The sequence below is a fragment of the Cyprinus carpio genome, chromosome B15, assembly GCF_018340385.1.
Source record: "Cyprinus carpio isolate SPL01 chromosome B15, ASM1834038v1, whole genome shotgun sequence".
NCBI classification, from domain to species: domain Eukaryota; kingdom Metazoa; phylum Chordata; class Actinopteri; order Cypriniformes; family Cyprinidae; genus Cyprinus; species Cyprinus carpio.
Window position 1 is genome coordinate 26,780,531 of NC_056611.1, and position 21,030 is coordinate 26,801,560.

A 21,030-nucleotide genomic window follows, 5' to 3' on the forward strand; every position below is an offset into this window, starting at 1 on the left:
AAAGTTCTTTTTTTAATGAGAGTACATTGAAAGCTTTGAAAATAACTGTAATAAAATCAATTTCAGACAGATGCAGTTTAAACCTTAACAGTATATTTATGGATTTAACATTAATAGATCATATTTTTCCTTCTGTAAGAATTATATAAATCATTTATAGCTCCTTAAATGTAAGTTTTCATAATCCATTTGAAAAATAAATTCACATATTACTGAATAAATCTGTATATGTTAAATTATTTAATTTACAAGTGTCATGTTTATGGTTTTTAATTCATGTAAATACTGCGATACTGCTTTATTTATTCAGAAACACGAGTATCTGAGCACATGTGAGCTATCTGTATTACGGGTAAAGCATATCAGTATTTTTTTTTTTTAAGTTTACATTCTAAGCCATTATTGGCCGATTCTGACAACGTTCAGATAGTACCGTGCATCCCGATTATAAATAAATAAATATAGCCATGTGATGAAGCACTTTTTATTTCTAAAGTTTCATCACATTTTTGTCACTCGATTGCATAAAAATAGCAATTCCCGATTTACTTCAATTATTTAATTATTCAAATTATATAAGTTAATACAGTATATTAAGTATAATAATTATTATGTTACATATAGTTAATATATATACATATGCATGCATGCATATATTTAAATTGTTTATATATTCATTGATTTTTTAATGTAATTACCAGCAAAAATACGCTACCTTTCTCGGTGTGCTCTATGATTTGTCTGATGGCTTTCTTCAGGCTGTTGGCTCGAAGCATCAGCTGCTCTCGGGGTTTGAAGATAGCGGCGGGCGGCCGAGGCGAACAAGGGGCTGTGACTGTGGGCGGGGCAGTGGGCGGAGCCAGAACCACCCCTCCCCCATCCACCTGCTCCTCAGCGATGGTGGGCGGCGGCGGCGCAGATCACACTGCTGGCCTGGGCTTCCTCGTTAAGCGTTTTCAATAACGAGTCCAACTTTTCTTTCAGCACACACCACACTGCACACAAAAACATCCCGAGTCACTCATCAGCCAATCACAGAGCACTCCACAACAGCCAATCACAAAACAGTGAGCTATCCAATAGCCAGTCACAGCTGACCTTTTTAGCCATGGCCTCTGACTCTTCTGAGTTTTCTGTGTTTCTCTCGTAAGCACGTCCGACTTTCGCAACAAAGTCTTTTACCGTCTCACACAGGACTCTGAAAAACACACATCTAGATAAACCACCAGCAAGAACACACACATAGAGAAACACTCACATATCCAGAACATACTTGGCAGATGAAATAACCACCGAATGCTGATCGGACGTCAGGATTTTAGAGAGATGAGCAGCAACTGAGTCTTCATACGTTAGAATGTGCTGCACCTGAAACAAGGCAGCCAATCAGAACAGAGGAAACAGAACAGCCAATCAGAACAGAGGAAACACAGAACAGCCAATCAGAACAGAGGAAACACAGAACAGCCAATCAGAACAGAGGAAACAGAACAGCAGCAGTTATTTAAAATAAAAGATTTGGATATACTTATATCTGACATACTGATTATTTAATAGATAAAGGGTGGAAAAAGGTTATGAGAAACTAAATTACAAGTGTTTACGGTGCAAGAAACCTTAACTAACAGTAACATTGAGAAAAAAATGTTAATAAAAAAAAAATCTCCAGTCCATTTGCTTTATAGACTGTGTTTAAGATTGTTATTATATATCAACACATCTGTAACAATTATTATTATTAATTTTATTATGATGGTGATTATAACTAAATAAAATATATAACTAAAATTTCTATTGTAATATTTCAATGTAAAACAAAAAAAATTAAGAATGATTTTATTTGTATTGTATTAATTTTATACAACGTTGAAATTATAAATAAAATAAAATAGCTCCAGTATACAGTATATATTTATATAATATTCTAGAATTTATTCATATTTTGAATTAGCTTTTATCGTTATATTTTCATTTTAGTTTTAGTATTTTTATAATGTGCTTTTGACACGTTTATTAGCTTTTTTTTATTATATGTAATAAAGAAAATGTCCAAATGAAGGCCATTTATGCACACAGCAGCATTAATCATCATCACTGTTACCTCTGAGTCCTCACTACAGTCCTCTGTTACTGTGGAGCTGGAGTGTTGCCGTGGTAACTTGGTCTCATATACCATAATACTCCATCTAAGAGAGACGAAAGTGCTTAAATGTTTGTGAAGGACAGGAACAGACTGCGACAGCGACTTCAGACACACACTGACCTGTCCAGCATCTTAGTGCTGGCTCTCTCCAGTTTCTCCAGAATCTGCGGTAACTGTGTGTCGTCGTCACACGCCGAGCCCCACCCCAACACTCTGGCCAGGTCATTTCCTGTTCCCAGCAGCGAGTAGGAAGTGCTGGGAGTTGGAGATGCAGAGCAAAAAAAAAAAAATAAACATTATTATTGTTATTGACATGGACCTGGAACGCAAACAGAGCTTGGATGAAGATGGGGTTGATTCCCAGGGAACTCTTGAACTGAGAAAACATAAAACTTTAAATGCAATTTAAGTCGCTTCAGAAAAAAGCATTTCCTAAATGCTTAAATGTCCAGGTAAAAATATCTATAAATAAACACAGAGCTGATTTTCATCCATGCACAAAACATCCACCAGCAGAAGGCAGTGCAAGCAAATAAACTGTGTCTAAAACTCTATCGTGTCCTATATATTAATGCCATAATGGGGCCTTATGAAATACATTTTATTTTTCCCCAAATTTAATTTTTCCATTTTAATTTTTTTTATTATGTTGTAACTTTATTAATTGATTTAATATTATAATTATTAATAATTATTAAGCACTATTATTATTATTATTATTTAACAATTAAAATTTATTTTGTATTTTAATTCTGTTTAATGGTTTTTATTTGAATTTTAAAATCGTTTATTAAATTTTTACCAACCTAAAACACATCTAAATGACTGAATTCATACAAATTTAACAATTTAATAATTTATTTCATTTTTTACAATAATAGGGCTCAATGCAATGTTAAATTTTTTCCACAAATTCTGTCTTGTCTGTTTTAATTTGTCTGGATTTATTAGTTAATAGCACAATTTATTTAGTAAAAAATGGTATTTAATTAAATGTAATCAAAGGATAATTTAACAATTCCTTTTATTTTGGGGTAAAACTGTGCTGCACTATAGAAGTTTCCTGTTAGAATTAAATACTGAAGAAAAATGGCGTGATATTACTTAAAAATAAAGTTTTCATAATTTTATTATTGTTCTTTGAGAAGTACATTCTACAGTACAATAGTACCATACATTTCCGCCACAGTTTCCTAAAATTAAAATGAACTTTTATTTTGACGGGTTGCAGTGAAGGCCTAAAGTAAAGTTTGTTTTGTAGTTTGGCAGTCTGATAATCCATCTGTTTCTGTAATGAGCTGTACCTGTTTGTGTAACGTCAGCGCGTCTATCTCTTTGTATTGAAGGCCTAATGTAAGTAATGTGAGGGTGTCTGTCTCTGATAGAAACACATGAATGAGGATGGCTTTTGATCTTCTGAAACAGAATAAGGATGGTGTAGAAATTCTGAAAAAGAAGCAAGGTTAGAGAGACACATGAACAAATATGAAAAGGTGATAGATCTCAGTGGATGTTTACGAGTACAAAAGCCAAAATTACATTGTATGGATCAAAATGATACTTTTTTCTTTTGTGCCAAAAATCATTAGGATATTAAGTAAAGATCATGTTCATGAAGATATTTTGTAAGTTTCCTAACGTAAATATATCAAAACTTAATTTTTGATTAGTAATATGCATTGCTAAGAATTCATTTGAAACAACTTTAAAGATGATTTTCTCAGTATTTAGATTTTTTTGCTCCCTCAGATTCCAGATTTTCAAATAGTTGTATCTCAGACAAATATTGTCCTCCTAACAAACCACACATCAATGGAGAGATTATTTATTAAACTGTATAAATCTCAGTTTAGAAAAACAGCCCCTTATGAGTGGTTTTGTGCTCCAGGGTCATATTTGTGTGAGCAGGTGTTTTACCCCAGATGTGGCCCTCCGTTCATCAGATCGAACACTTGTGCAGGATTCAACAGCTGCTTAAAGCGCCGCAGGAACTTCACGCCCTGATTATCTCCACTTTTACTGTTCACAAACACCAGCAGCGGACTCGTGCAGGTCGGAGGACGTCGAACCAACGTCGCCTTCCAGAAGCACCTTACACACACACACACACACACACACACACACACACACACACACACACACACACAAACACACGTTTACTATTAACACAAAGCAATAAGGTTCTATTTGTTATTAATGGATTTATTGTTTTTAGTTTTGGGACTTTATTGTAAAATGTTACAATTTACATTATTATAGTATTTATTAATATCATATATTTATATAAATAAAAGTTGAAATGTTGCCATGGCAACTATATGAAATAAGTTTTTCATCTAATATTTATATATTATTTTATTCCAACAATTAAATTTTGTAATATATTATCACTATCAAAATTGGTATCTGTTAATATTTTTTATTGAACCTGAGCTAACATGAACTAACAGCTGATGTATTGTATTTGTATTTTGTGTTGTATTTTTATTAACTAATATTAACGCAGATTAATAAATACTGTAACAAATAACTAATTGGACTTTACTGTAAAATGTTTTATGTTATTATTTATAAATATGTTTGAATTAGCTTTTACTTTTATATTTTCAACTTTTATTTTATTTTCAGTCGTTTTAGTCACTTTTACGTGCTTTTCCCATTTTTGTTAGTTTCGGTTTTGGGTCTTTATTACAAAGTCTTATAGTTTACTAGTGTTACAGCATTTATAATATTTTGATTTTTTTAATATATATTTTCATCTTACTTTTTTAAGGTAATTTTAGTATTTTTTTGGTGTGTGCTTTTATCATTATCATCATTTTTTGGATTGTTGCCATTTGCATAGTTTTATTATAATATTTATTAATATTGTAAATTAGCTTTTATTTTGATATTATCAGCTAGCATTTTATTTTAGTTTTAATAATTTCATTTTTGATTTCATTATGCGCTTTTATAATTTTTATTGGTTTTTGATTTTTTTTTTTATATTTCTATTTAGCTTTAATTTATTTAAATTCAGTTTAAGTTTGAGGAATTTTAGTACTTCAACTTTTTTTTAAGATCAAGTTTTTTTTACCTAATATTTATATTCTATTTTATTCCAGCTTTATGTCAATTAACAAACATGACTTTTACTAGTTTTAGTTTTAGTCAACAATGACACTTTTTCTTGCTCTAAATCTGACATAATGCCATAATTTCTGAGAGCTGATATGGATGAGTTATTTCTGACAGAGAGCTCTGATTGGATATTTCCATGAGATGGCTCTTTCTGATTGGTCGTCTCTGGGGGAGCGTTCTGATTGGCCGCTCACCGTCTGAGTCGATGCTGTTGAGGGCGGTGGGTGGGATCACAGAGACTTTACACTGACCCAGTGGGCACTTCGGAGAGAGCTGGTCTTTACACCCAGCATGCACCTGGAGAACATTAGGGCATTTTAATAAATGCGTAGTCTAAAATTAATAAAACATAATAAATGTCAGAAAGAGTGAAGTTCTGCACACTCACCATGGCTTTGCACCATAAACAGCGGCAGTCCTGCAGTCTCAAGACGCTGCCGCAGGTTTTATCACACACGGTGCATTTGGCGCTGACGGGCAGATTCCCCTCCAGCCACTGATGAGGCATCGAGATCTAGAGATTACAAAGTGTTAATTACAGGATCAGTCATCAGTTCAGATGTTCACTGAGATTCTCACACAATAAGGAACCGATTTGCTTGCATGCATCGCTAAGCTAACAGCTCAGTACTCTAAAATAGGCATAAAAACACATAGCATTTTAATCAGACTAAACTATTTGAAGTACACATTTAGTACTTGATGAAGTCAGTTATGTTGTTGCAATGCATGTAATCCTGTCTTTTTGGCGAAAAAAAAAAAAGGAACAATAATTTAGCCTAACTTTTGGTTTTGGAACAAGTTATGATTATTATCAATTACTAAAACTATATTTAAAATATTATAAAATTAATAAAACATTAGATGACATAAAACAAAATAATAAAATAAAAATAAAACAAGTTCAAGCATGAAATTACTAAATGGAAATAAACAAATCTAAATCTAAAATAATAACAGAAAATTCAACCTAAATAGTAATATTAAAAAAAAAATAAAATGTGATAATCTAATAATTATAAAAATACATTAAAATACAAAAAAAAAAAAAAACTAAAGTTGAAGCATTAAAATGACTGGAAATAAATAAAACCTAAAGCTAAAATAAAAATAAATTAAACCAAAATAATTAAAATAATAATAATAATAATAATAATAATAATATCTAAAATAAAAACTATTAAAGACATTTTTGTTAATTAATATAAAATAATAAAATAAAATATTAGTTTGAAAATGAAAAAAAAAATCATTGCCTTGTCTTTAAGAACTAAAATTACTAACTAACAATAACTAACAAAATAAATAACTAACAATGAATTAAATAAATTAAATCTAAATAGTAATATAAAAAAGTAATAAACATAAACAAAAGGACATAACATTAATAAATAAATAAATATATATATAAATATATATATATATAAATATAAAATATATAATTCCAAACACTAATATAATAGTTTATAAATAGTTCTAAAACAACACTGGAGCACAGCTGGATCTGTTTTCGCACGAGTAGCACTCACCCCTTCCTCATCCTCCAGAATGTCTTTGCCGATAGAGGCCAGTGTCGTCCATTTGCAGTTATTAGTGGCTCTGACCGCACAACGCTTGTGAGCCTTGAACTTACACACTGTACGACAAACAGAGCGTTCAGTCCAGTCAACACATTCAGATCATACAGCAAGAATCAGCCTAAACAAGAACATCTAATTATTGCATATCAAATCAGAAAGCACATGAAGAGTGACAGACCTTCGCAGGACAGTCCGTGAGACGTGACTCCAGACAGAGCCTCCCGACAGACGTTACAGTACGTGGGGCGAGCGTGAGAACAGGCGTACCAGTTATGCATCCCAGAGAAATGATCCATACTGAACTGAGTGGACTACAGCAGAGACACAAGCATTGCATTAGTTTCCACAAAAATATGAACTTCATGATTTCTGAAGATCATGTGACACTGGAGACTGGAGTAATGATGCTGAAAATACAGCTTTGATCACAGGAATAAATTACATTATACCATACATTCACATAGAAAACAGTTATTTTAAATTGTAATAATATTTCATAATTCCTACAGTATTGCTGATTGAATAAATGCAGGCTTAGTGAGCAGAAGAGGCTACTTTTAAAAACACTAAAATATCTAACCAAACCCAAACATTTCAATGGTACTGATGTAAGTTATGTTAGTTTATTTAAAATAAAGCTGAAATAAAATAAAATATAAACATTAGATGGAAAACTTAAACCAAAAGATGATTAGAAATTGGCAACTAACTGAAATATGTTTAAAATGAAGCACTAAAATTACTAACCAGAAATAAACAAAAACTAAAACTGAAATATAAATAAATTAAACCTTTAAAAAAATATATAATAATAATAATAATAATTAAAAACAAACAAAAAAGCATGCAACAAAATTAATAAAAACTTAAACTAAAATAAAAGCCAGTTCAAAATATTAATAACAGCACTATATGAATATATAATAATACCAAAATAACACTGAAACAGAGATGAATGGTAATGTATATTATTCAAAGTAAAGATTTGGCAAACCAAATGTTAATAGTTTCTGTGCATTCATAAAAAAATCAAATCACTCATTCTATATACATTTTCTACATTATTTCATTATTGTTTTCCTTACAACTATTCATTTTTTCGACAGCGGTTTATTGTGGTGTAATCTGTCCTATTACCTGTCACTAAACAACACTGTTTTGAGTCACTGCTCGCAATCAAACTGGAAATTAAACTGTATTCTGTTTCATTTTGTGTGTGAAATAATTAGTATAAAAAATAAAGATTTCCCACTGCTTTCAGTTCAACCGCTTGTAAAGAATGTGGTGGAATGCATTTCAGAATAACTCGTCCCTGAACCTCCAGTCAGATGGAGGAACTCACCTCAAAGTGTTCTCTGTTCTGAACACTCTTCAGCGCTGCGATCCATTCCTCCATTTCTTTCCTGTTTTCTGCACACAGAACCAGTCGACGACACGGAGTTGATCGGCCTTTGGTTACCTACAGAGAGAGGCGATTTGGAGATAGCGAGAGAGAGGGGATCGAGAGAGGCGACTGGGATGGAGCGGAGATGCGAGAGAGAGTGGACTACGAAGAGTATCGAGAGAGAGAGAGAGAGCGAGAGAGACAGAGAGAGAGAGACAGAGAGAGACAGACAGCAGAGAGAGAGAGGAGAGAGAGAGAGAGAGAGAGAGAGAGAGAGAGAGAGAGAGAGAGGGAAAACTCATGAGAAACTGAAGAAATCAGAATAGATTAGTTCAAGTATTATAAGCTGCTTTACCCACACGTAACCTTAAATGTGAGTGTGTGTGTGAGTGCGTGCGTGCGTGCGGAGTGTGTCTGTACACTCAGGGCTCCAGAAACATGTGCTTCTCACACAAACTAAGGCCAAAGAACAAGGAACACACTGTCCACTTCTCTCACTCACTCACTCACTCACTCACTCACTCACTCACTCACTCACTCACGCACGCACGCACGCACGCACGCACGCACGCACGCACGCACGCACGCACGCACGCACGCACGCACGCACGCACACACACACACACACACACACACACACACACACACACACACACACACCTACCAAAGAGCTCTTGTTATCCAGCTTACAGGGTGCCAACTAGGGCTGGGTGACAGAAAATATTTCAATGATTCTGCTGTGATAACATTAGAGTAACACTAAGAAGAATATTGGAAATATTTTAAAGGAATAGTTCACCCCAAAATGAAAATTTGCTGTAAATTGGCTGTAAATCAAGCTCAGGCCAGCCGAGATGTAGAGGAGTTTGTTTCTTCAGCAGATTTGTAGAAATGTAGCATTGCATCAGTGTCTCAGCAATGGATGCTCTGCAGTGAATGGGTGCCGAAAGAGAATGAGAGTCCAAACAGCTGATAAAAACATCACAATAATCCACAAACTTCTTAATGCTGGATTTGTTTCATCTTTTGTCTTCTCCAGACATTAACTGATGGACTGGAGTGCTGTGGATAACTTGTGGATTATTGTGATGTTTTTATCAGCTGTTTGGACTCTCATTCTGACGGCACCCATTCACTGCAGAGTATCCATTGCTGAGACACTGATGCAATGCTACATTTCTACAAACCTGTGAAACAAACTCATCCTGATCTTGAATGACCTGAGGTTGAGCACATTTCTCTTGATTATATATTTATTTAATTGGTCATTAATTTGTAATTTATTTCTGTTTGATTATGTGAGATTTTTTTTTTTTATTTTTTTTTTTTTCTACTCTTGAGTAAGAGAGCGTGTTAAGAGATGTATAAACAGCATCTTAGTATCAAAAAAGTTGATAAGATCAATTTATTCATGAGTGCGTCAAGGAGATGGTTTGCATTATTACTCACAAATGTCCACAGAGGCGTGTATTTTTCATGCTTTAGTGTGTATCCTTATGTATCGTTATAGTGGTGCATATAAATGAAAATTATTAAATATTCAGTGACAACCAGTGTATAAAAGTGTCTTGTTTCTTTTCTAACTAGATTTTAAATGCATTTTACAATAAGGTCTTAATTGTAAACATCAGTTAAAGCATTAGCCAACATGAACTAAAGGGCAATATAAGAAGAAAAATACTTATACAGAATTTATTAATTGTCGATAATGTTAGTTAATAAAAATACAGTGGTTCAGTGTTTGTTCATGTCAGTTAAATGCATTAACTAATAATAAAAGACAACTTTTAATTTTAAAAATGCATTAATAAAATGATTTTCGATCAATTAATGCTATAGACATATTTTTCATTGTAAATAATATATTGTTCATTGTTTATGTTAACAATATGTTCATTTTGAATCTCTTTTGCATCCTAAGTAAATAAATACATGTCTAAGTAAGTTCATAAATATCATTAAAAGCAAAAATATTGAGATACACTTTAAAATGTCTGAGAGCACATTAAAAATCAGGGATTTTAAATCAAATAAAAATAAAAGTTTTAGAGGAGTTTGAAAAGTTTTGATGAAAGAAAGATGATGTTTTCTTCATGTCTGCTCTGTCAATAAAGTAAAAGGACCAAAGAAACCCCAAAACAAACCACAGACATTCATGCAAACTGATGTTCTCACTGAAATTACTACTTGCAATAAAATTAGAACAGAATGCAAAACAGAATCATGTTCACTAGTGGCCACAAACGTCTGGAACTCAAACTTTTTCAGCTGTATCACAACAGCCAAACCATCATGCATTCGAACGCCTAAAATAGCATGTGTGTGTGTGTGTGTGTGTGTGTGTGTGTGTGTGTGTGTGTGTGTGTGTACATCAACTTCCCAATCCGTTTCCTCCAGCTGCTGACAAAGACCCTCTGTTCCCACACAGTTAAAAATAACTATTTTCCTCTGCCAGCACACACACACACATACACACTTATATATATATACATATATATATAAACTGATCATATTATTCATTTCACAGAGGAGTACACAAACTGCCTCATAAACCCAACTAAAATATACAGACGCATGGATCAGCTGACAGCGGAAGAGAGACAGACCCACACACACAAACAGAGAGAGAGAGAGAGAGAGAGAGAGAGAGAGAGAGAGAGAGAGAGAGAGAGAGTCAGTGTGCGTCTGGTTAATGTCTTTGATGTAGATCTTAAAGCCACTTTTATCCCTCACACAAACACACATTATCAGCGCTGTCGTAACGCCAGATGAACTGTGTCATGCGACTCAAAGAGCTTTTAGGGTTCAGTTACAGCTGAACACATCCTGTTTTTAACACTTCAACACACAGCTGCCGCACTAATGTAATAAAGCAACAAATGAAATACACTACAATTAACCCTGGGTTAAAGCAATAGTTCACTCAGTCTGTTCAAGATGTAGATGAGTTTGTTTCGTCATCAGATTTGGAGAAATGTAGCATTGCATCAGTGTCTCATCAATGGATGCTCTGCAGTGAATGGGTGCCGTCAGAATGAGAGTCCAAACAACTGATAAAAACATCACAATAATCTACAAATAATTAACATGACTCCAGTCCATCAGTTAACATCTGGAGAAGACAAAAGCTGAAACACATCCAGCATTAAGACACTTTTAACCTCAAACCGTTGCTTTTATCAGCTCTCATTCTGACGGCACCCATTCACTGCAGAGCATCCATTGCTGAGACACTGATGGAATGCTACATTTCTCCAAACCTGATGTGGTAAGAAGATAATAATTATTTTTTATATTGTGTACTGTTTATTATTTCTTTATCTTCTATTTTTGGTTTAGGTGAAGTTTTATTTCTGGGTTTCACATTTGTAAGATTAATTACTGACTGAAGCATGAAACAAGAAAATTTCAAAATATTAATCCATGATTAACAAATATGGTAAAACCTTACTTGAAGCTTGTGTGTATAATGCACTATAACGGTATTCATTACGTAAACTGCAACTTCTGACTTAACCAATGACGTGAGTTTGGGGGCGGGACTATCTGTCTGACTAACCAATGGCAGAGCCAGCAGTAAGAGTGTTTGAGAATCCTGTCTGAAAACTTTAAATGTTGCAGTTCTGTTCAGTGATGAACACGTCACCTCATGTTTATACAAGCTGAACTCTTGCACAACACACAGCCCAGTGACGTCTTTTAAAGCACGCGGAGTCCTGCACCACACAGTAAGGCCTGTCAGAGGAAAACCAGCTGACCGTCCAAGCAAAATCGATCCGATCTGGTCTTAAATGAGATATAATCTTTTAAGTCAAAGGCTCTCGAACCAGAATGAACTTTTGTGACGTTCTGTGGCTTTTATCAGATCAGTTTCTCTACAGTTTCTTTAATCCTACGCACATTAAAATCCTTCAATGGACAAATCCCAATTTTTAACTATTTTTCACTAAGGATGTCACATTCTCTTAAACATTATGTGTCTCATATACAGATACTTCTCTTAACGGTAGTGTAATCCTTTAATAAAAGCGTATTCTATTATTGCCTCCTTAAGATTAATAGCTTTGCTGTTTTCCACATTTACTAGATGCTTTGGATAAAAGTTTCTGCTGAATGAATGAATGAATGAATGAATGAATGAATGAATGCAAATGTAATGAATTTTTCCTAGCCTTTTAGTAATTCAAGCTTGAATACTACATAAAAGCCAAAGACATCAGTCTGCATGTTTACCTAGACTGATAGTCATAGACTTATGTCCCAATGATATGGAAATAAAAAAAAAAAAAAACTTTTGTTCAGGAAATATTGTTATATACAATCATTCAAGAGTTCTGTGTCAGTAAGACTTGATTATGTTTTTGAAATAAGGCTCACCATTTATCTGATTTAAAATACAGTAAAAGCAGTAATATTTTGTAATATTATTTCAGTTTTAAATAAGTGTTTTCTATATGAATATACTGTAAAACGTAATTTATTTCTGTGATGTAAATCTGTATTTTCAGCATCATTACTCCAGTCTTCAGTGTCACATGATCTTCAGAAATCATTCTAATGATTCAAGAAACATTTCTGATTATTATCAATGTTGAACACAGTTCATATTTTAGTTGAAACTGTGCTACATTTTATTTTTGAGGATTCTTTGATGAATAGAAAGTTCAAAAGAACAGCATTTTTATGAAATAGAAATCTTTTGTAACATTATAAATGTATTTACTGTCACTTCTAAGCAATTTAATGCATCCTTAATGAAGAGAAATATTAGTTTCTTTAAAAAAAATTGTCCACCCTAAACATTTGGACACTGGTGTTCAATTTATTTTGATTAATTAACTGGCATATTACTTAATTTGACAAATATTTTAATCAAATGACAGCCCTACTCTATAAAACCTCTCTAATTTATTATTAGTATGCCAACAACAGCTTTATAATATATTATACACACACACACACACACACACACACACACACAGACACACACACACACACAGAGGCTGCTGTCATATTGATCCCAAGGCCAAAAAACAAAACACTGGACACAGTGTTCAAAACACACACACACAGACACACACACACACACACAGACACAGACACACACACATAACACACACATCTAAATAAAAACACACAACAGACTTGAATTTACATTTGAAGCTATTAATGGTGATTACAGATGACTAAAATCTAATCCTAGCCCTAAAAAAGAACACATAGTAAGACATCAATTTACTTCATGAATCATTTCCACCTTTAAAGACATCGCCAGATATCCACAAAGCAAACATTTGCCAGATCTCCCTCACATCTGTGGGTAACTGTATACCAAAAGTATAATTAAAATCCAACCTGTAACTCTTCTGTGGAACAAAAAGAAGACATTTTGCTTTTTTATCCATACAATGCTGTTTATAGTTCAAAAAAGAAGAAAGTAACACAGCTTTGAAAGACACGAGGGTGAGCACATGATGATTTTGAGGAGAACTATCCCTTTAAATAAACACACGCTCGCTCTCTTTCTCTCATTCCACACATTCTTTCCTCTTACTTATTTGCTGGCAAAATCCAGACGCTCCAATAAACCTCTTCTTTCTCCTTTTGTCTCTCTATCGCTCTCTCTTCTCCTGTCTGTGTAGGTTGATCGGAGCCGTAGGGAGATCCACGAACCGGCTCATCCGCAAATCATTCCTAATTCTCCTTCCTCAGCTGATCCATGTCTCTTTCCTTCCCTCTCTCTTTCAAAGACTCCTCCCTGTTTCCATCACGATGACTCAGAGAGCCGTGTCCTGCCGGAGACCCTCCCACAAACCAGCAGCGGGCAGAAAAAATGCATATGAAAACAGAGCGAACGCGCACACGCAGCGCAGAGCGGACGGAGCATGGAAAAGCATGAGCTCCTCCCTGCAATTAAAATTAAATCGGTCCAAATGTCAGCTATAAATAGACTTCAGAACACTAACACACACGCACATTTCAGGCCGCTCTGTTTATCAGATCCAGAATTTTCTCAGAAGCTTCATTTCCTCGCTGAGAACGTCACAGAAAGCACAAGAAACGAGTGTGTGTTTACTCAACTACACTTTTAGCTCCAAGCTGTCTCCAGAAGTCTGGCCTAACAGAGAGATCCTCAAAGCTAAAAATAGTTCAGTAAAAAAAGTTTTGTATGTTACAAATGCAGAACGTTTTCTTTTAGGGGTTATCTGTTTAGCATTAAGTCATCAGACTTAAAAAAAAAAAAAAAAAACATGATTTTATGCCATATCTAGAGATCAGAACATCACAGAGATGTAAGAGTGACAGCGAAGACATTTATGATGTTTATAAGATTTCCGTTTCAAATAAATGCTGTTCTTTAGAACTTTCTAATCATCAAAGAATCTTGATTAATAAAATGCATCATCGTTTCCACAAAAATATAAAACGGCAAAACTGTTTTCAACATTGATAATAATCAGAAATGTTTCTTGAGCAGCAAATCATTATATTAGAATGATTTCTGAAGATCATGTGACAGTGAAGACTGGAGTAATGATGCTGAAAATACAGCTGCACATCAGAGAAATAAATTAAGTTTTACAGCATATTCAAATAGAAAACAGTCATTTGTAATAATAATAATATTTTACAATTTTACTGAATTTTCAAAATCACAGCGACCTTTGAAAAGAAGTGTATTTATGCTGGCTCTAAAAAGTGACTGAAAAGTCATTCAAAAGAACATTTTCTGATTTATTTCTATTCTGAGATGAGCTCATCATTTGGCAACACACTGCTAAAGGGTAGTAAATGCAATTTTTTTTTCCAGACAATTCTTCATGAAAAGTACTAAAGAATTGTTAATAGAACCATTACAGACTCTCTGAGAGGAATCAGAGCTGGAACTGTTAAATAATCCCCTAATCATGAGAAGCACCACTCACATCACACAATAAAAATCAGATTATAATTAGCTTTACATAAAAAGTAGATAATGTGTGTGTGTGTGTGTGTGTGTGTGTGTGTGTGTGTGTGTGTGTGTGTGTGTGCACTCACAGTAAAGCTGTTGTTAACGTTCTTCGTGCTCGATTCTGCTACACTGGCATCCGTCAGATCCACTTCATCAAAAATAATCGACTGAAAACAAATCAGCAAAAATCAATAACTTTTCATCTAAATCTGTGCAAGTGTGATTTATCTTTACTTCTACATATATCTATAAATATCTGCAATACAAATTGTCTCCAGAAATAAATTAAAGCTTAAAAAATGTTCCTTTGATGATGTCTATTTTTTATTTTAATAAAATACACACACAGAGTCACAGACAGACATAATATATATCAAATATATTCTAAAATATACATTGACAAATATATATATTTAGTGCTTTTCTTATAATATAATATATTTAAATGCTCCTTTAGGTTTAGGGTTTGGGTTATTGTGTACAAATTATAAATAGCTTTAAATACAAATAATAGAGCATACGGTATGCTCTCATTTACACAACTAATTAAAAATGTGTGTGTGTGTGTGCTGTTTTTAACAAACCTTGGCCGTCTGAGCGTAGTACAGCGTTCTTCCCCGCAGTTTAAAATAACGTCTCTTCCAGCGCTGAAAATTCGTCTGTTTCATCAACTTTCCCTCTTTTAAAATCGTCTAGAAGAAGTGAGAGAGAGAGAGAGAGAGAGAGAGAGAGAGAGAGGGAGAAAGAGAGGGGTATGTGAAAATTCCTTTCGTTCCAGTCACCTGCGTTCATTTATGTAATAAAAAACATCATCATCCTCCTCGAGCAGCTCTTTACACATCATAACATCTCCCACAAACCTGTAATGGAATGATATTTTTACACCAAGAAACCACACAACTTCACTCCAACCTCAACACACACACACACACACACACACACACACACACAGCCTGCAGTTCCATGTTACACCTAAAGGGAGCGGCAGAGCTCAACACATTTCACTCTGACACTGCTTTCTGATTTGCAAGCATAACTATTAATATTGTTCACATTTAAGATTGATTCCTGCAGAGTTTGTGCCCCATACATGAATAATTCTTTAATTCATGTGTGTTGTGTTACTCCACTAAGCTATCAGACACACTGTTTTTACCCGCTAGGTCAGACAACTGAAAAAAATCCCACAGACACATATTCGAAAAGGGTCGGCAAACCATAAAAAAGTAATTTTTCTTCAGTATCATCGCACATTACACAATTTTAAACATACTGTACAACAGCAAACACACACTTAATTAAATCAGACGCAAGATACTGCAAAATTCACACTTTAAAAAAAACATAAAAAACTACACTTACTGCAGAAACAGGCTGATAAAGCATCATATCTGCAAAAGTCAAGGTCGCTTTGCTGCTACAGCGAGAGAAAAGCATGCAAACATTTCATGGATGAATTTGCAGCAACGTAATGAGACAAATGCAACTCGATCTGAATGCTTTACAAATTAACAAAACACACTGAACATCAGGTTGCATGCAGGATTCAGACAACAGGTTTTATTGAAATGCACTGCAATATCAGCATCACAAGCAAGTACAGATTCAGCATTCAACAAATATTACAATAAATACAAGTACTTGAAAAAAGTTTGAACCATTTTGCAACTCCATAAATGATTCTTTAAATGCATTTGCGCTAAATGTTTTTCTGAGTCTTACTGAATCTTAAACAATATGCACAGTCAGTATGGACTAGAAATGATTTAGTGAGATAAAGCAGCACAAACACAAACACAGATAGATGTTCAGAGAGTGTAACAGACTAACCTGGCCCCTAGAGCAATCCATGAGACGCAGGTCGGAGCAAGAAGCCTCTGACTGACATGAGGCTTTTACGCCCCACACACACACACACACACACACACACACACACACACACACACACACTCTCACTCACTCATGCTGGTTTCCGCTGACAGTAAATGCCCTTTTCTCTGCTACTGAAGGCACCTGTCATTTCAGCTCGCACACACGCAATGAAGTCTGAAACACACAACGCCGATCAACCCACAGGAAGCTTGACCCGCTTGTGCAGCGCTCAGGCTTTGAGAAGAGCTACCAAAATAGCTCACTCCAAGCCTTGATGCAGATAATAGAGCCATTTCCTAACCGCACGCTAACTTTACATCTTTATATCCGCGAGAGCTGCAGCATGAATGACATGAGCATTTGATGCAGCTTTTAATCAGGGTTATTAACTAAATCCAAAAACTTTTTCAATACTTGAAATGAAATAAACATTAACTTTAATAAAATACTAAAACTAAATGTTATAAAATGCAAACTTATTTTCAGCTAGTTGCCAATGCAACTTTTCCTTTTTTCTTTAAATTTATGTTGAAGTGCTAAAATAACGAAAACTAATAACTAATAAAATAAAAACTATTTTAAAACAAAAATATAAAAGCACAACAAAATTACTAAAACTTTAACTGAAATTAAAATGAAACAGAAAATATAACAATAAAATCTCATTCAAACTATTAGTGCTGTCAAATGATTAATCGCATCCAAAATACAAGTTTTTGTTTACATAATATACGTGTGTTTTTATGGATTTAAAATGTAATCGAGTTAATCGATTAAAATCGATTATTAAAATAGTTGTCAACTAATTTAGTAATCGATTCGTTGCTAAATAATTTTTATTTGCCGTAAGCGGCTCATTTCGTGCATATTTTAAATCTGCGGTTACCAAAGTGTGGCAGTAATGAGCCACCGGAGGTTTTACTCAGCCAGTACAGCAGGAGAGAAGCAGCGAATAGCCAATAGCTGGCCTCGTTTTATGTCACGTGCTTCCCGCACAGCGTCTCTGCAGCATTCAGCGTGATGGGTGAGGCAGGCGGCAGTGGAGTAAGCTCGAGAAAGAAAGAGAAAAAAGCGGAAGATAAAACTAATCGAACGAAGACATCCAAAGTGTGGGAGCACTTTACTTTGAGCCTTCAAAAAAGAAGAGTAACCTGTAAACTGCGGCTGTTTTCTGCGGCAGGAAACATATCCTCTAAAGAGAGCAAGCCTAAGCCCTGAACATTTGGACATGATGTTGACCTTTTTGCACTGCAATGCAAAGTTTTTCTCAAATAATGAGTGAATAGTGTTCTGCCTCATTTCCCACAGGTAGTGGAATTCCTGTCAGTTCAGGCATAAGCTGTTTTGTTTAACATTTTATCGCTTTATTACATTTTTGAATTTTGCACTGTTATAAGGACCACTACATATTTAAAAAACCGATGAAAATCACAGTGTGCAAAGACTTTTATTTGTGTAGATTCTGCAGTACAATGTTGTTTGCAAATGTTTAGTCGTAAAAGCTGATAACATTGCTTTTTAACAATTAACATTTAAAGCTTTGTCGTTTACCAGTTCATAATTCAGTCTTGCAGCCTAATTATGACTGAATGAGAGAGGTTAATGTTTAAATGTATTTGAAATGCACTTTTTTCTAAGTATTCACAGCTCTTTTTCACACAGCAGGTTTTTGTGTGTGTCCAATTTTTTTTCTGGACAACCTTCTGATGGATTTAACTTTAAATTTTATTTTAAAATGTGAGTTCCATTCAGGTTTCATGCCATTGGCACTTTATTCGAAGGATTGTTTACAATTTCACACCATAAGCTATAAAGCTGTTTCCCAGGTATAAGCTGTGTGTTTACAGGAAAAAATAAAATAAAATGCAATCTACTGCAATTTTATTCTGTTTTATTCTTATTCTTTGTGATATAAAATATGTTCTGAAAGATTCCTTAATAAGCTTTGTTCGGGATGTTAAACTACTTTAGGAGCCCTAAGGACTGCCATGGTGAAAACATTATTTGAAACCTCCTTGTGAAATTTGCCTAGAGTATGTATGGGTCAGTGTTTTGATTGCAGAAGAGTTTGACAAAGGGATAACCATCACATAATAAAACACAACTCCAGGTATGTTTTTGATGAGGATATGACAATGCAAAATGGGTTAAAATCTCTAAAAAGTCTATGTTGAATGATAAAGACCCTTTGTTAATCATTTACTTGGGGAAAAAATGGGCAAAACTAAAATATAAGTACATTAACCGATTCATCGATTAATCGTAAAAAGAATCGACCGATTAATCGATTAGCAAAATAATCGTTAGTTGCAGCCCTAGTGTGTGTACTGTGTATATCTATTACATATATATATTAACAGAAACACATGCATGTATATATTTAAGAAAAAAATGTTGTTTATATATTAAATATTTTTATAATATAAATTATATGAATATAAATATATACATGTAAATACATGTTCATATTTTCTAAATATATACTGTATGTGTGTGTATTTATATATATAGATATATATAAATATAATAAATATACATAGTAGTACACAAACATAGGCCTATATTATGTAAACAAAAACTGATTTCAAAACTGTATGACAGAACTACAAAATATTATTCATTTATTAAAATCATTAATTAAATCAAAAAAGGCTTCTTACTTGAAATAACTGAAATAAAATATAAAGAAAACATTCATTAGTTCATGCTGTACTAAAATAACTAAAACTAAATAAACTAAAACTAATATTCAATAAAAAAAACCTACAAACCCGATTGCAAAAAAGTTGGGACACTGTACAAATTGTGAGTAAAAAAGGAATGGAATAATTTACAAATCTCATAAACTTATATTTTATTCACAATAGAATATATATAACATATCAAATGTTTGAAAGTGAGACATTTTGAAATGTCATGCCAAATATTGACTCATTTTGGATTTCATGAGAGCTACACATTCCAAAAAAGTTGGGACAGGTAGCAATACGAGGCCGGAAAAGTTAAATGTACATATAAGGAACAGCTGGAGGACCAATTTGCAACTTATTAGGTCAGTTGACAACATGACTGGGTATAAAAAGAGCCTCTCAGAGCGGCAGTGTCTCTCAGAAGTCAAGATGGGCAGAGGATCACCAATTCCCCCAATGCTGCGGCGAAAATAGTGGAGCAATATCAGAAAGGAGTTTCTCAGAGAAAAATTGCAAAGAGTTTGAAGATATCATCATCTACAGTGCATAATATCATCCAAAGATTCAGAGAATCTGGAACAATCTCTGTGCTTAAGGGTCAAGGCTGGAAAACCATACTGGATGCCTGTGATCTTCGGGGCCTTAGACGGCACTCCATCACATACAGGAATGCTACTGTAATGGAAATCACAACATGGGCTCAGGAATTCTTCCAGAAAACATTGTCAGTGAACACAATCCACCGTGCCATTCACCGTTGCCGGCTAAAACTCTATAGGTCAAAAAAGGCTCATTTAAAATGGACTGTGGCAAAGTGGAAAACTTTGCCACAGCATTTTCAAAATGATTGCATTTAAATGTAAATAAATACAGATGATTATTGCAAGAACCTCAGCAATACTGTGTTCAACAGTCCCAATAATAGCCTGCAGCTGTGCGACAGCGATCCGACCCTGAGTGTTCACACAGCTGTGAAAACTGTACTGCGTAGTGTTTACTGTCACAAAGATGCTTTTCAGTAAAACGTGGATTTAACTGCTAAACGAAAGCTCTGAAATCACTGAAGCCCCCGCTGGTCAAACGTGACCTTTCAGCGGACAGATGTCTGCGGTTACTGTAGCGGCCGGTCGGAGCCAGCGCTTTCATCTCACCTCTGTCTGATGAGACTCAAAGAGCCCAGGATCGATCTGAACCGTGACCTTTCTCCTGACAGCACAGGGGCGAGGCACGGCTTCTGATTCTCAGAATTCAGCCGAGAACCACAGCGGTGTTTACAGGCTGGCCTT

The 21,030-nt window shown here is 34.3% G+C and overlaps 1 protein-coding gene across 1 annotated transcript in view; it reads right to left on the reverse strand.

Annotated features, from left to right (window-relative positions):
* Positions 1-21,030, reverse strand: part of LOC109095639 (diacylglycerol kinase delta-like) — a 34,215-nt gene that overhangs the window by 9,892 nt on the left and 3,293 nt on the right. The window contains 14 exon segments of the mRNA XM_042740094.1: positions 716-918; positions 920-995; positions 1,092-1,198; positions 1,274-1,368; positions 2,102-2,186; positions 2,264-2,398; positions 4,058-4,234; positions 5,457-5,563; positions 5,655-5,780; positions 6,796-6,902; positions 7,025-7,157; positions 8,189-8,289; positions 15,265-15,349; positions 15,767-15,874. Of these exon segments, the coding sequence (XP_042596028.1) occupies positions 716-918; positions 920-995; positions 1,092-1,198; positions 1,274-1,368; positions 2,102-2,186; positions 2,264-2,398; positions 4,058-4,234; positions 5,457-5,563; positions 5,655-5,780; positions 6,796-6,902; positions 7,025-7,157; positions 8,189-8,289; positions 15,265-15,349; positions 15,767-15,874 (1,645 nt within the window).